General features: G+C 43.8%; 1 protein-coding gene across 2 annotated transcripts in view; it reads right to left on the bottom strand.

Moving 5' to 3' along the window:
• Window positions 1–6,372: 6,372 nt before the first annotated feature.
• Window positions 6,373–16,499, bottom strand: part of oclnb (occludin b) — a 78,459-nt gene continuing 68,332 nt past the window's right edge. For both annotated transcript variants that reach the window (XM_061279862.1, XM_061279863.1), the window contains 2 exons: window positions 7,014–7,055; window positions 6,373–6,899 (listed from right to left, as the gene is read on the bottom strand). In XM_061279862.1, coding sequence (XP_061135846.1) covers window positions 6,801–6,899; window positions 7,014–7,055 — 141 coding nt within the window. In that variant the 3' untranslated portion in view covers window positions 6,373–6,800. The remainder of the gene's footprint in view (window positions 6,900–7,013; window positions 7,056–16,499) is intronic.

Raw genomic sequence — 16,499 nt, 5'->3', positions numbered from 1 at the left:
GCATAATTTGGTATGAACTTCATCAGAAATCCACAAGTACCTAGAAATGAACGAAGCAGTTGAATGTTCTCAGGTCTAGGCGCTTTGCAGACAGCCTCAACCTTTTTTGGGTCTGGTTTGATTCCTTCGGAAGAGATCACATGTCCAAGTATCTCTATTTGTTGTAGTCCAAAAGCACACTTGTCTCTGTTCAGGGTTAAACCTCTGTTCTTGAATCTCTGAAAGACTTGTCTTAGTCTCTGTTCCAGTTGCTCATCATTCTCTCCAAAAACCACTACATCCTCCATGTAGCAAACTGTGCCAGGCATTCCGCATAACATAGAGTCCATAGCCTTCTGATAGGCTTCAGGTGCACTTGATAGTCCAAAGGGAACTTTCTTGAAACGGTAGCACCCTCTATGTGTGATAAATGTCGTCAAGGGTCTGGATTCTGGAGCTAGATCACATTGCCAAAACCCTTTCCTGGCATCCAGCTTAGCGAACACTTTTGCTCCCTGCACTGCTTGTAAGATGCTATCTACTGTTGGTACTGGGTGTCTTTCCCTAATCACTGCTTTATTCACTTCCCTGAGGTCTTCACATAATCTTACTTCTGGCGTTTCTTTCTTGGGAATGATTAGGATGTTAGAAACCCATTCAGATCCTTCATTCACTTCCTCTATAATATCTTGTTCTAGCATCTTGTCTAGCTCCTGGTTTACAGCTTCTATCATGTGGTAAGGGACTCTCCTTAGTCTCTGTGCTATAGGTGGTACTTTTTCATCGACTGTTACCTTGTGGCTGTATCCTTTAATCTGACCAAGTCCTTTGAAAACTTGTTGGACCTCGCTGACAAGTTTGTCAAATCTCTCTTCTTGTGATACTTTGTTCACCGTTTCTCCTGTGTTAAGTATTTCTAACTCAAAGCTTGTTTTTCTGCCTAACAGTGCTTCTACATTTCCTTCTATCACATATATGTTATCTTTGACTTCATTGTTTTTCCATCTAAATACTGCCTCAAAGTAACCTACACATTTAAGTGGAGTAGTTTGTGCATATGCATAAAATCTCTTTTTAGTTGGTTTAAGTTTTGTTAAAGTGGATAATGTTCTTTGGAACAGGTCCTCTCCTATGAAGTTTCAAAGTCAAAGTCAGCTTTATTGTCAAATCTCTCCACATGTCACAACACACAAAGAGACCGAAATTACGTTTTTCTCTATCCCACGGTGACGAGACACATAACACGATAGACATACATGTACGCGACACAATATAAAAACAAGAAGGCAAAAATTCAAACAATCAATAGTAAGAGTGATGAATAAATAATAAATAACGGAGCCAGCAAGCATAGCGCAAAAGTAAAAAACATCATAAACAAAAAGGCACAAACAATAAATAATAAGAGTAATAACAAATAATAAATAATAAGAGCCAGTGTGCATTCAGACAGTTCAGACAGTAAAAGTACAGGACGCTACGCAGAACGGGGGAGCGAGTTCAGGATCCTAACAGCCTGGAGTATGAAGCTGTTCGAGAGTCTGGAGGTGCGGGAGCGCAGGCTTCTGTACCTCTTCCCAGAGGGCAGAAGCTCGAACAAAGAGTGAGCGGGGTGACTCGCATCACTCACAATCGTGGTCGCCTTGCGGGTGAGATGGGAGGTGTAAATGTCCTTCAAGGAGGGGAGCGAAGCACCAGCAATCTTACCAGCAGTGTTCACTATGCGCTGCAGGGCCTTCAAGTTGTAGTCAGTGCAGCCGCCACCCCAAACAGCAATACAGCTGGAGAGGACGCTCTCAATGGTGCCGCGGTAAAATGCAGTCATGACGGCCGGAGGAGCGCTCGCTCGCCTGAGTTTCCGCAGGAAGTACAGGCGGCGCTGGGCTTTCTTTGCCAGTGATGTGGTGTTGGTGGACCAGGAGAGATCCTCACTGATGTGCACCCCCAGGAACTTGGCGCTGCTCACTCGCTCCACCACAGCACCGTCGATGGTCAGCGGCAGGTGTTGGGTGTGACCCTTCCGGAAGTCCACAACAATCTCCTTGGTCTTGTCGACGTTCAGCAGGAGGTTGTTGTCCCTGCACCACGTGGTCAGAAGGTCAACCTCCAGCCTGTATTGAGTCTCGTCTCCCTTGGTGATGAGACCCACCAGAGTCGTGTCGTCAGCAAACTTCACGATACGGTTGTCGCTGTAGGTTGCAGTGCAGTCATGCGTCAGGAGGGTGAAGAGCAGCGGACTGAGCACGCAGCCTTGGGGGGCCCCCGTGCTCAGCGTGATGCTGGCGGAGATTTTGTCGCCAACACGTACTACCTGTGGCCTCTGACAGAGGAAGTCCAGTAGCCAGTTGCAGAGGTAGGTACTGAGGCCCAGCGCGTCAAGTTTGCTGATGAGGCGTTGTGGCACAATGGTGTTGAAGGCAGAACGTAAGTCCACAAACAGCAATCTCACATACGAGTCCCTCCTCTCCAGGTGGGTGAGGGCCGAGTGGAGGGCAGAGCAGATGGCATCCTCAGAAGACCGCTTGGCTCGGTACGCAAACTGGAAGGGGTCAGTGGTGGGGGGGAGAACGGATCGGATGTGCTCCATGACAAGCCGCTCAAAGCACTTCATGATGATGGGCGTAAGTGCCACGGGGCGGTAGTCATTGAAGCAGGACGGAGCGGGTTTCTTCGGCACAGGTACGATGGTGGCAGCTTTGAAACACGACGGGACGATGGCCTGCTGCAGGGAAGTGTTAAAGATGTCCGTGAAGACATCCGTCAGCTCACCAGCGCAGTCCTTCAGCGCCCGACCCGGGATGTTGTCAGGGCCCGCCGCCTTACGGATGTTGATGGCGGCAAGCGCCCTCCTCACGCTGTCGGCGGAGAGGCACAGGGGCAGCTCGTGTGAAGGGGGAGTGGCCTTCAGCGGGCAAGTGCTGTTCTGAGCGTCGAAGCGAGCAAAGAAGCGGTTGAGGTCATCGAGCAGACGGACGTCGCCTTCACAGCTCTGCGGCGCGGGCTTGTAATCCGTGATGGTCTGAATGCCCTGCCAAAGGCTCCGTGCGTCCCTGCTGTCCTTGAAGTGGGCGGCAATTTTGCACGAGAACGCCCTCTTTGCTTCTTTGATGCCCCGGGACAGGTCGGCCCTCGCAGTCCTCAAGCCAGCCTCATCCCCTGCTCTAAAGGCTTTGTCCCTGGCCCTCAGCAGCCTGAAGACAGCCCCTGTCAGCCATGGCTTCCGGTTAGCCCGAGTGACGATGGATTTTGAGAGAGTCACATCATCAATACACTTCCTGATGTAGGAGGAAACAGAGTCAGTATACTCCTCAATGTCTGTCCGATCGTCGCAAGTGGCAGCCCTCCTAAACATGTCCCAGTCAGTAGAGCCAAAGCAGTCACGCAGTGCATCAGAGGCACCCTCAGGCCACACCCGTACCTGCTTGCGAACCGGCCTGGACGCTCTCACCATTTGTCTGTTTGCGGGCAAAAGCATAACAGTGATATGGTCAGAAAGTCCAAGATGGGGGAGGGGGGCGGCTTTGAAAGCTCCTTTATGCGAAGAGTAGACCCGGTCCAGGAAGCTGTCGCCACGCGTAGGAAAATTAACATGCTGGTGAAGCCTCGGAAAAACAGACTTCAGGTTAGCATGATTAAAATCCCCAGCGAAGATGGTGAAACCGTCAGGGTGCGCTGTCTCTTGTCCACTGACAGCCTGGTACAGTTCACTAAGAGCCGCGACCCTGTCGCCTTCGATGTTGGAAGGCGGGATGTAAACCGCGACTAGCAGAATCGCGGTAAATTCCCTTGGCAGGTAAAAAGGACGGCACTTAATGATCACGAACTCCGCCAGTGGCGAGCAGTGCTTGCATACCACTACAGAGTCCCGGCACCATTCGTCACGGATGTAGACGCATATTCCACCTCCACGAGATTTCCCCCCTTGTACAATGGCCCGGTCCGCCCGATAGCACGCTAGCCGCTCCAGATGTACGGCAGAGTCCGGAATGTTGACAGTCAACCAAGTCTCAGTGAACACGAGCACACAGCAGTCCCGCACTGTCCGGTTTGTAGATTGCAGCAGGCGAATGTAATCCATTTTGTTGTCCAGCGATCGAACATTCGCCAGAAGAATGGAAGGCACGAGCAGGGCTGGCCGCCAGCCTGGCCCGGACGCCCCCGCGTTTGCCCCTCTTCAGCCTCCTCGCACACCGCTTTCGACGCTTCCCAACCGGGGGAGGAATAGCAGACGAGCCCGGCGACGCTTCAGGACGTAGCAGTCCGAGCTCCTTTGATGTTCCCGCATCAAAGTCCAGAACTCGACAAAACTCGCTTTTGCCGATGTCAAGCAGAACCTGCCTGCCGTACTTGTAGCACGACTCAGTACGACGAGACGAACAAAAAAAACTGCCGGACAAACACTCATTAGACGGACAAAACACTTTCTTCCACTTCCTGTATCTATGACCTTTTTCAGCCATTGTCCATTTACATTGACTCTTTCTGTGCCTTCAGGATCTACAGCATGGATAAACTCATCTGAGTCTGAATCAGAAAGTTCCTGCACTACTGCTCTCACTGGTTTACCAGTCTTTGATTTATCTTTTTCCTTATTTCTGTCTTTATATTTGTCACTGTTACTTTCTCCCTGTGCTTTCTTTTTCTTCTTGAGACACATGCGAGCATAATGTCCCGTTTTCTTACAGAAAAGACACGTTGCTGTCTTAGCTCCACAGTCGTCTGCTGTGTGAGTGTCCATTCCACATCTGTAACACTGGGTGGTGCTGTTGGCTTGCCCTTGGCTGCCTCTCCTTCCTTGCTTCGCATCTCCGGTCCGTCTGGGATCCACACGCACACTCCTCTCGGTGAAGCGAATGCGGTCGTCTCCAGCTTTGTGATAAGCACTCTCCGTGAAAAGTTTAGATTCTGCCTGCGCTGCTTCAAAAGCTCTCGCAGTTGACAATGCTCTATCTAAACTCAGTCCATCATCCTGAAGCAGTTTGTCACGCAGCTTTCTCATTGCACATTTTTCCACTATTTGATCTCTTATCATATCGTCCTCCAGTGCACCAAAGTCACATGATTTCGCCAATTCTCTCAACGCATTCACAAAAGCATCTACTGACTCATCAGTACACTGAGCTCTCTGTCTAAACTTGTGTCTCTCCAGGACTACATTTCTTCGTGGTGTGAAATACGAGTCTAGAGCAGCAACAGTCTGTGCATACGTACTTTTGCTTCCAGGTAGATTGGCAAAAATTCTTTGCGTAGGTGCTCCAATGCAATGCAGTAATGTGGCCCTCCTCACTAAGTCTGGTGCATTAATAGTTCCACTGGCAACTTCGAAAAAACTGTAGGAGTCCTTCCACAGGCTATATTCTGTGAATAAATCAGACGCCCCAAGGTTCAACGCAGCAGGCGCGTTCAGTTGGGCGTACCTGGGTTCAGGTGCAGCTTGTCCCAGCGCGGCTCCATCGCCGCTCGACATGGTCAACACGATACAGTTGTCTTCTCACTTTTTTTTTTCCAGTATGGACGTAGAATCCCAGTCGTCCTTTCTTGCTTCTGGGTTCGCGATAAACCGTTTCCTCGTCGCCAAAATGTTGTGTTCCTCAATAAAACAGTCTTTGTTTAACTTCAACTCCTTTATTTCCACATGTCCGTTTCTTGTTAGCTGCTAGTTCCTTGCTCGCTCTCTAGTCATTTGCTGTTCTCGCGATAACATAACAACAGCGATACTACAGCAATAAACGAGGTGTGTGTGTGCATGCGTGTGTGTGTGTGTGTGCGCGCGCGCGCACACACTAATCTATCCATCCATTCATTTTCTGAACAGTTTAATCCAATAACAGGTCACACGTAAGGGGCTTTCACACCACAGGACATTACTCAGGAACTTCCCCATCTACCCTGGTAGTTTGTGTCGTTCTTGTTCACAAACACGCAACAAAGGTTCCGGTTCTGGAAGGTTCCACCAGGGTCTTCCTGAGTACATACTCGCTACCAGGGTCTTTGTTTAACTTCCTGGATCAGTTGAGGGGACATGCTGTGGCCGTGCTGTACTGACAAACGCTGCTTGGTTTCTTGAAGAAACTTTCTTCAACTTGGGGGTGAGTTGTTTTGGGTGTGGGTTGTTCTCATCACAAATATGCACAATTGTAAAACTTTTTTTTTTCATGGGTGAAGCCACAGGGCAAAGAAAGTCGGTAAAGAAAACCAACTTCCTAAATCTTTTCCAAAAGAAATGATGGTACATTCTTAATGTGTGTCGTGCTAGTATTCCACATTCGATTATCATAATTTGTTTTCTATGTGTGCGTTTAGTTAGTCTTTTTAACTTAATTTTCTGAGGAAATGAAAGCTGAATTCGGCAATATGATTTAAAAATCCAAGTTGATAAACAATACAACAGAATCTAGAGAAACATTTTATTTCACATGCTAAAAACAATTAAAAACATGTACAATTGTATACTAAATATTGTTTACAAGAGATGAATGATTTTAAATGCTGTAATTAGTAGAGTAGATGGCATATCACCTGTCTTTAAGAAAGTGTATTTAAATTGCTTTAAAAATAAAAAGCCGTATTCATTAAATGTTGCTTGAAATTAAATCAGATATTTATATGTACAGTACTTGACATCCTGTTTTCAATTGTTTTTCATAGTTCATGAATTTAAAAAAAATCCATAATCAAGAAAAGCCACACAAATCCCTGCTACCTTGACTCCGAAAAGTATATTATTTTTTGTATCCGCTTATGATGAGTCTTGAAAAATTTGAAAATCGGTTGCGAGACACTGCAGGTTTGCATCATTCACTGGGATACCAACTTGAGATTCAAGGTCGATGATCATAATCACTGATCATCCTTTTGATGTGGGACAGCTTGGACCTGAGATACTTGCACCGCTTCCTATTGATCAGGTAATCAGGGGACTGAAGGAAAGGAATGCGAAAACAGAACTCAAAATATATCAAATTACTAACAAAAAAACTGAAATAATATCATATAACAAAACAAAAAAAACTATGGCATTTGTAATGACTTACTTTCTTTAAGTTCTTCAGTCTGGTGTACTGTTCCATGGCATCCTGAAAATGAAAAAAAAAAAGAACTTAAATAACAAAAAAGGATTAAAGGTTTGACTATCATACAATCATGTGCACGATGAAATTGCCAATTCACTACGGTTCTGTATATTAGCAAGGACTAACCAACATAATTTTCTTCATAAACAGGTATTGTAGCTATATTTCTATTTATATTGTGCAGCAGCTGCATTTATGGGTGTATTATATTATTATCTATGTTGCGTAATCAAGCTGCCTTTTTTAGCAGCTAAGGAGAGTGTAAACATAATTAGATCTGACATTAACCAGCTTGTACCTTTCACACAGCAATGCATTCTACTACCGAATTTTTAAATTCGCAAATGTACTTCTAATATTTAGGATAAATTCACTTCCTAATTTTGTATTTATTTATTCTTGAGTTAATAAGGCCTCAAAATCTTGATCTTCTGAAGTAACAAAGGAATTGAGTACACCCAGCCCTCTTCCAAGTCAACTGTCCATATAAATTTGATAAATACTGAGGCTAGTAGACATGTTTCTTGCCATGAGTTGATATTTTACTGACTTTATCTCACCACAGAATGTAAGGCTCATGTTTCTGCTTTTTAATAGTAATTATCATTGGACACAGACAACGGACATCCAAGTTTCTTTTTCAAAACATGTCCACTGTGGAGTGTGGCTGGGTATGTCACAGCAACGCCAAAAAGACAACCTTCAACATTCTACATTCTGTTTTTGTAGTTCCCCTCACACGCATCCTACCTTTTTACTTTACTATTAGGAGTCTACTATCTTTATCTTTGTAAGCAGCAAACCATCAATCCTTGCCAGTTTCGACCACGTCACTGCTTGCAATTCAGCGGGGCTCCGTGGCTGTTTGTCTACTGTCGTTCACTGGACATGCAAGTATGGCTTCGGATAAACGGGTTTTTATGGCTCTGTGCACCAATTGCACCCTTCTTCTAGAGAGGCTGTCCCTGCTAGAGGGACGTGTCCGTGAGAACAGAACAACCCGATAACCATAGATGTGGCGGACACATATGCGGGCTGGCCCGGTTATCATTAAGCGGCTTGCCTTCAGCGATGAACCTGTAAAGAACCATACCCGTCCCAATCCACCTTGGTCATAGATGACTCCATTAACCGCAACATCACGCTTAAAAGTCCAGGCACAGTAATGTGTGTTCCTGAAGCCAGAGCACCTGACATTGAAGCTAACCTTAGGGAGCTGACTCGCAAAAGGCCTAGTCAACAGCGAAGCACCGACAACACTTGTACACAAATATAGTGATACACGTCCCCTCCATTGATACTAGGATAAGGCAATCAGAGATAAAAAAAAAACATAGCGAGGGCTTGCAGTCTCGCCAGAAAGATGAGTCGGCATCGAGTAATTATCTCTGGCCCCTTGCCTGCAAGAGGCAATGATGAGAGGTTTAGCAGATTATTCTTGCTTAATCGGTAGATGGCTGGTTTCTGCAAAATTTAAAGATTGCAGTATGTCGATAACTGGCCGCCCCGACCGGGTGAGGATGGACAGCCTTCACCCTAACCATGAAAGCGCCATCACTCTTTCTAGAAACATAGATTACTGTTTGAGCTGTTCATGAAAGTCCACAGTAAAGCAGGCAGGGTCACAGGTGGCTAGACCACCTGTTGGAATGGTTTGGAGTCTGCATAGTTAAAGTTAACTAGTGCTAGGCTAGAGTCGCATAATGCACATAGCTGTTTGTGTAGACTAGAGTGTCATGATTTGCCACACTTTCTGCTGAGGTAGTAGACAAGTCTAGTCACTCCTCCCTGACTGGTCTCATTGATGATATGGTGCTTGCTCCCAATAACGCATGTGCTGAAAATTAACTATCAAATTTCTACAATTGTCTCCTCCCGTTGCGTTAATAATATAATAATAATAATAATAATGGATCGGTTTTATATCAAGTCAAGTCAAGTTTATTTGTATAGCCCTAAATCACAAGCAGTCTCAAAGGGCTTCACATAGACAGAAATTGACAATTATTCTCAAAGCATCCCCTGATCTTAAGTGTTAGAATAATTAGTTTTGCTGAAGCGCTGGTCGGCCTGGAACCGAAGGTCACATATCTTCGGTCAAGTCAACATATGTGCCTTATGAGCCTTGGGGGAGTCCTTATACTCCCTTCCTTGTCTTATCTGTGAAGAGGCCCTCACTAGTTAGAAACAGAACACCTTTGTTCTTTGTTCTTTGTTAGTTCAATAGAAGTCCTTTCTCTGTTAATTGTTTTGTCCGAGACAGTTTTTAGTTATCCCATATTTACTCAATGTTTGTTTAAGTAGACTTCATGCAAGTTATCTCACATCTACTTAACGTTTGTTAGAGTGTTTGCACGAGAGGTATCTGATTATTTACTTATTATTATTACTATTGTGTGAAATGTAGCAAGAAAGTCTAGAGCATTGTTTTACAGAGACACGGCATCCAGGTTTAGAGATTGCACCCAGGAACAAGGATGCCAACCATCTAAGAACAGACTCTGCATTCCTGGGGTCACAGATCGGCCAAGGCCATGCGGCCTCGCACCACACAACATGATTAGCTAGCTGAAACAGCGTTGCTACAGACACACTCTCCCCTCCCTTTAGTGTAGCAACGCCTCTTGTAACCAGGGCAACCCAAAATAAAAAGAGGAGATGACGGTAGGGCAGGCCAGAATTAGTAGAGGACTGTGAACTGGGCCCTCTACCTAATTCTCCTCGCGAGCAAAAGAATACTGGTTGTCTTCTCCTCTTTGTTTCCAGCGTGTAAATAAATGTCTGATGGTATTTAGACCTGACATTTTATTGGTCCTTCGAGCCGGATGCCAATACACCCGAGGATTCCAGCGGGCGGCAGCGGAGATCCAGATAGACCGCGCGCGGCAGGACCTCCCTAGGTGAGGTCCTAGAATCCTTTTCAAGGGCTGGCTGTCTGCTCGTCAGCTGGGATCCAGAGGTTGAAGGCGATCCGAAGTGCAGAGGTGAAGAGAACCAGAGGGTGAGTTTGTTTTTGTTTAAAAGTGTGGTGCGGCCGAGGGCTCGTCGTGCCCTATAAAAGTCCTAGGACAGAACGGAGAGGTCCGTTCTAAAGGTACCAAAACGGAGAGGTCCGTTGAAATAAAAGGACAGAGGTGTCCAAGAAAAGTTACAAAACGGAGATGTCCGTCTAAAGTAACAAAACGGAGAGGTCCGTTGAAATAAAAGGACAGAGGTGTCCAAGAAAAGTTACAGAACGGAGACGTCCGTCTAAAGGTAACAAAACGGAGAGGTCCGTTTAAATAAAGGACAAAGGTGTCCGACGGAGAAGTCCGTTCAAAAGGGTTAGCGTAGTCCGCGGGAAGTTAAACCGAAAGTCACGCAAAACTGTGTGAATGAGAGTGTGAATGGGAATACATATCACTAGATATAGTATTCCATATTAAAGCAGTGGGGAACACATAACGTGGTTCTGTGGACACAATAGGCAAGGATTCTCCACCAGAACCCACCAGAACGCTGGTAAAAGTGAGAATCACCACAGGATCTTTTCGGTATCCCACTGGGAACACCCGACTTTAGAAACCCCTATGGTTTTACAGTTGGGACCAAATTGATTAAAATGGGGAACTTGCAGACCAAAAATAAGATCCGAGATGCACTTAAATGTAAGGATTGGAAAATAATTGAAAGGCAGGATCCTGACCGACTTAAAAATCTTGATAAATGGGTTAAAAAAAAATATAAATTTGAGGGTCAACTTAAAACAACCAAATTGACCGAACTTAGAGGTGCCATAAAAGAAAAGACTAAAAGAAACCCCAAAAAGATGAAGGAGGAGGGGGATGAGGATGTAGTGTTTTGGTTGAAAGTAGCAGGAGAGAGAGAGAAAGGAAAAGGAAAAAAAAAAGAAAACTCAGAAAGCGCTGTATTGCAGGCAGGAAGATGATGAGACGGGGCCTAACAGTAGGCAGGCAAGAGAAAAACAAAATTTACAGAGTTAGAGAAGAAGGGAGAGGTCTAGAGAAAGTAGAGAAGCACGTAGAGAAAACACATGCTACAAATTCAAAACTAAAGATCATAGCGGGAGGAATACATAAATCACGCCCTCCATGCAGAAAGAGTAGTAATAGACAAACGAAAACGAAAACAAATGAAAGCTTCAAAAAACACTTTTTTGGTAGACCAGGATAGTGACACTTTTTACCAAAATGCAGGCAGAGGACAGAAAGGCCAGAGAGGGCGAGCAATACCCAACAGAGAAGGCCTTAGAGGCCGAGGAAGAGGAGTTGTGCAACCTCGAATAGAATGCTGGAGTTGCGGAGAAAACGGTCACATGACACGTGACTGCACAAATTAACAAAGACAGTTATGACTAGGCCAAAGTCAAATCAAGTCAGGTTTCCATGTAATGAAGTGGGAACCTAGCTGGCAAAATTAAAAAGAAATTAGCTTAAATATACAGGAGATATTTGTGTTAAAAGGTTAAAGTAATATAAAGTAACACTGAAGTTAAAATTTGCAAAATAAATGGAAAGGAATTACAAATAGCTTCTAAAAGTAAAATAGAGAATAAATCTGACAAGTAATACGAGCAAAAAGGTGTTCTTAGTGCGTTCTATGTGTTCTTATATGTTGTGCGTCATCCTTTTGTGCTGGTGTGTGTGTGCGTGTGCGCGCAGAGGATCCTCATGAATGAGTGTGTGTATGAGTGTGAGTGAGATGTGTGTCCTATGGAAGAAATCAGTAATGGAGAATGTTCTGGAGGCTGTTGAGCAATAATAGGGAAATTGAGAAGTGGAAAATGGTGTGTTTAAGTTGGTTGGAGAGACTAAGATGAGCAGTGTGTGGCAGTAGAGAAAATAAGACGTGCGTGGCAGACAGTGACTAGGATGGTGGCTTGATAGGACGAGAATAAGATACAGCAAATGTTGTGTAGAAGACTGAAAGATGTTGAAGGTGAACATGATGGGGGAGGGCAACAGCAAAGTTGGCCTGCCCTTTGAGAAGGTGAAACTGATAAGCGTGCCTGCGCTCGCGCGTTGTCGCGGGGCGGGGCTGTCCGCGTGGGCTTTTGCTATGCTCGTGTGGGCGGTGGGCCGGCATCATGGTTGTTGCAGGAAATGGCCAGCCTGTGACCAATCAACATTGATGCTGCGCCCTCCCCCTCGCACGAGGGGTGCTATGGCTGCGGGCGGGGCAGGGACAGTGTGATTTTCTCAGAGAGTGATGCTTAAGGAAGATGTGACAATATTTGCATGAAGGATAAAAGGCACTGATGAGAAAACAAAAGTATAACCAAAACGTCAAGATAGAGGATGACGTTTGCGCAGCGTTGTTTGTTTGTTTGTATTGTTTGTGAGCTGTGTCTCTGCTGTAAGTTTTTGTGTTGTCTGTGTGCTGTCAGTGTTATGTGTTAAAATTGGCTAATGTAGGTGCACAAAAGAATTTGCTAGATTGTAGTCTATATGATTTGCACCGCAAAACAAAAGCAATTTAATGAAAATAAGAAGAAAAGAAAGGCAAGCAATTTTTTGTGGGCAGGAACTGGTCCACACTGCATTAATGCCTAGCCCTGATGAAACAAAATTTGAGAGATGGAAAGAACTTGCTTTCTGGAATTGGATGAAGCAAAATTATTAAATAACAACATTTCAAAGCTAAATTTAGAAGAAATAGTCGATTGGTTGTGTCAAGACTACACAAGTTTTTACATTTGAGGATAAGAGAGTGATTGAGTTAGTTAAAGTTAAGAAACAACAACAATTGACTATTATATCAATTTACTGGCGGTTATTTTGTTGTTTTTTATCTTTATCTTGATTGGTTTGACACCTGGAGGGAGGAAAGATTAGGATGTGGAACACGGGTTGAGACACCCAGTTACACACGCAAAGCATGTGTGCACTGGGACACTGAGAAGCATTTTGAAAGGTGTGTCAAAATTAAATGAAGATGAAATCATATGTAGTAATACAACGCTTTACTACATATGGATTCTCTAAATCGTTTGAGTAAATTGAGTAAAATAAAACATACCTTTTGATTTTTGTTCAAATTACTAAGATTCTTGTGATAAACGATGAGAAACTGATTGAAAAGAAACTACAAGAAACTACAACTGAGCTAGTTGTGGAAGCAGTCCAATTGCCACGAAAAATAGCTATATGCACGTGTGCAGGGCACACACACAAGAAGCTGATTAAATTCAAGAGGGAACGAGCTTGCAGACGGAACCGCATAGCTGTGGTGCAAGAGATGCTTCAAATTTTATACACACAAGAAGCAGATTAAACTCCTGAAACGTTTTTAAAGATGTGCAGCGACAAAGTCCATAAACTGAAATTCAATCATGGACAAAAAGAGGGGCAAGAGTAGAGAATGGCATCTATAAATGACCAGAAGACAGACCTATCCTACCAAAGAACCTATACCAATTGGCAGCAATATTGAGCCATACGTAGTGCGTGTCACATGGCTCAAGAGGAGGGATAGTGGGGCAGGTCAGTCGTCAGCTTTATACAACATACGGATTTGATTCATATTTAAAACATTTTCAAAACAAATTTTTTTGTAGAGCTTGTTTAACATGCAATCCACAGGGTTATACTGCCTGGTCATAAAAGATGCATTCTCAAAATGGTTTGAATTGGTTTCAACAAAAACACTGAATGCCTTAACAGTGGCAAACACGTTATGCAAAGAAATAATACAGAGATATGGGATTTCGGAGATAAATTCTCATGATAATGGGGGCACTTTGTAAATCAAGTAATGAGGAGAAGAAGCACAATGTTCAATAAAGATTTAAAAATCATTGTGCACACCATCGCCGAAGTGCAGGATTAGTATAAAGTGTGAAGAAGTGCATGGAAGAAACTGGAAGATAATGGACAAAATGTTTAGACCTGGTCAAACTGTACATAAATATTACAAGTATTGTGGGTTTAACCCCGTATGAAAGATTGTTTGGGCGACAATATAGATTACAATGTTTTAAAACCAAGTGGGAAACTAAGGATGATTCAAATTTGGCATTTACATTCTATATTTATAATTAATATTTTAAAGGCAAAAAGAACAAAGCACGTTCTCATTAAGAGCATTGAAAATGAAACACTGGTGTTCTTCCAAAGGGGAAGGGCCACATTGAATATTGATAATTACGTCAACTGCCATTAAAATAGCAGAAAGGTCAGTTGAGGTGGTCCTTGCAAATTACAAAAGGGTAATTTCTTTTGAGGTAACGTTCAATCGGGAAAAAGTGACCCAAAGGGAGCCTTACCTCTTAGAGAAATGCCGGGAACAAGAAAATGGAACAATGACGCTATTGCATGTAAGGTGGCCATCTTTGTTGCCACTTTGTTAACTTCAGCAATATGGTATTTGTGGGAACTAAGTCATAATGAGTAGGGGAGAGATGAGTGAACAACTTATATTGATCACTCCTAAAAAATTATGCTGCATTGTAGCGATTTAAAAGATCAATTTGACCTTTGCAGGATGATCTGCTGTGTCGGATCTGGACTGCCATGAAAGTATGATGTTTATATGTGTACTTTGTTAACAATCGCTGTAGATGTTAATGAATGGGATGAATATATCTAAAGCGAATGTGGATAATTTGTTTCAGGTAACTAGTATAAGAGTAAACTGCTAAACGAAACAATTGATTGCTAATGGCAAAACAAGCTGTAAAGACAATTGAATATGTCATATGTATGGGTTTGCGACCATTGCTTTATGTTGTACCGTCACCATTGATCAAAGACTGTGTGAAATCTATCTATTGGATTGTGAAATGTGTGACAGAACATTCTATTGAGCATCCATTAAGAAAAAAAAAAAAGAAGAAGCCATTGCTTTCAGAGAATGTAGTCAAGTGAAATTGTATATGCATCAACATGCCAAGATCAGGAAAGAAAGCTAGTAAAAACCAAAATATTTTTAAATTTGAGAGGCGACGATGATCTGACCGAAATTGATGCAATTGGAGTCCCTAGAGGAGTCCCTGATTAATAAGAATTAATTGACCAAATTGCAGCGCGATGGGAGTCCTCCATTTGCTGTTGGTGAGCGGTGAACAAGAACGTAGACAGAATAAACTACATCCACTACAATGTGAAGAAATTGGGCAATTGGACACAAGCGGGGCTTGAGGCAGTGCATGAACAGCTAGCCACAACCTCCCTAATGGCATTCCAGAACCGTATTGCTCTTGATATGTTGTTGTCTGAGAAAGGAGGGGTCTGCGCAATGTTCGGAGAACAATGCTGCACCTTCATCCCCAACAACACCGCCCCTGATGGGAGCCTGACGAGGGCTATTGCAGGCCTGCAATCCCTCAATGCAAGGATGAAAGAGCACTCTGGTGTGGACACATCAGTCTGGGACAAATGGATGGATGTTTTTGGGAAGTATAAAGCCCTTGTGTCCTCAATTTTGATATCAGTTGCAGTATTTGCTGCTATACTCACCTTGTGTGGATGTTGATGTGTTCCTTGCCTGCGTGCTCTGTTTAACCGTCTCATCACTACAGCAATATCGCCCATGGAGGACAAGATGGCTCGGATGTACCTAATGTCTGAGCGCCAAGATGATAGCGATGACGATGATAATGATGTCGATGACGGGATTTGTACACAGACGCTAGAGGACTTTTTCCCCGATCCATGCGATTCTGAATGATGACGACGCGACGTTTATCCTTTGAGTGTAAACATATTTGTTTTCATAAATGTGATCCGACAACTGAAAATCGAGAGAAGTGGTTGTTTACGGTGATGTGAGGATTTGAGCAAATATGTGATAAACAGGAGGGAAATGTTAGAATAATTAGTTTTGCTGAAGCGCTGGTCGGCCTGGAACCGAAGGTCACATATCTTCGGTCAAGTCAACATATGTGCCTTATGAGCCTTGGGGGAGTCCTTATACCCCCTTCCTTGTCTTATCTGTGAAGAGGCCCTCACTAGTTAGAAACAGAACACCTTTGTTCTTTGTTCTTTGTTAGTTCAATAGAAGTCCTTTCTCTGTTAATTGTTTTGTCCGAGACAGTTTTTAGTTATCCCATATTTACTCAATGTTTGTTTAAGTAGACTTCATGCAAGTTATCTCACATCTACTTAACGTTTGTTAGAGTGTTTGCACGAGAGGTATCTGATTATTTACTTATTATTATTACTATTGTGTGAAATGTAGCAAGAAAGTCTAGAGCATTGTTTTACAGAGACACGGCATCCAGGTTTAGAGATTGCACCCAGGAACAAGGATGCCAACCATCTAAGAACAGACTCTGCATTCCTGGGGTCACAGATCGGCCAAGGCCATGCGGCCTCGCACCACACAACATGATTAGCTAGCTGAAACAGCGTTGCTACAGACACACTCTCCCCTCCCTTTAGTGTAGCAACGCCTCTTGTAACCAGGGCAACCCAAAATAAAAAGAGGAGATGACGGTAGGGCAGGCCA

The sequence above is a fragment of the Syngnathus typhle genome, linkage group LG5 (assembly GCF_033458585.1).
Source record: "Syngnathus typhle isolate RoL2023-S1 ecotype Sweden linkage group LG5, RoL_Styp_1.0, whole genome shotgun sequence".
Lineage (NCBI taxonomy): Eukaryota > Metazoa > Chordata > Actinopteri > Syngnathiformes > Syngnathidae > Syngnathus > Syngnathus typhle.
This window is presented reverse-complemented; position numbering and strand designations above follow the sequence as displayed.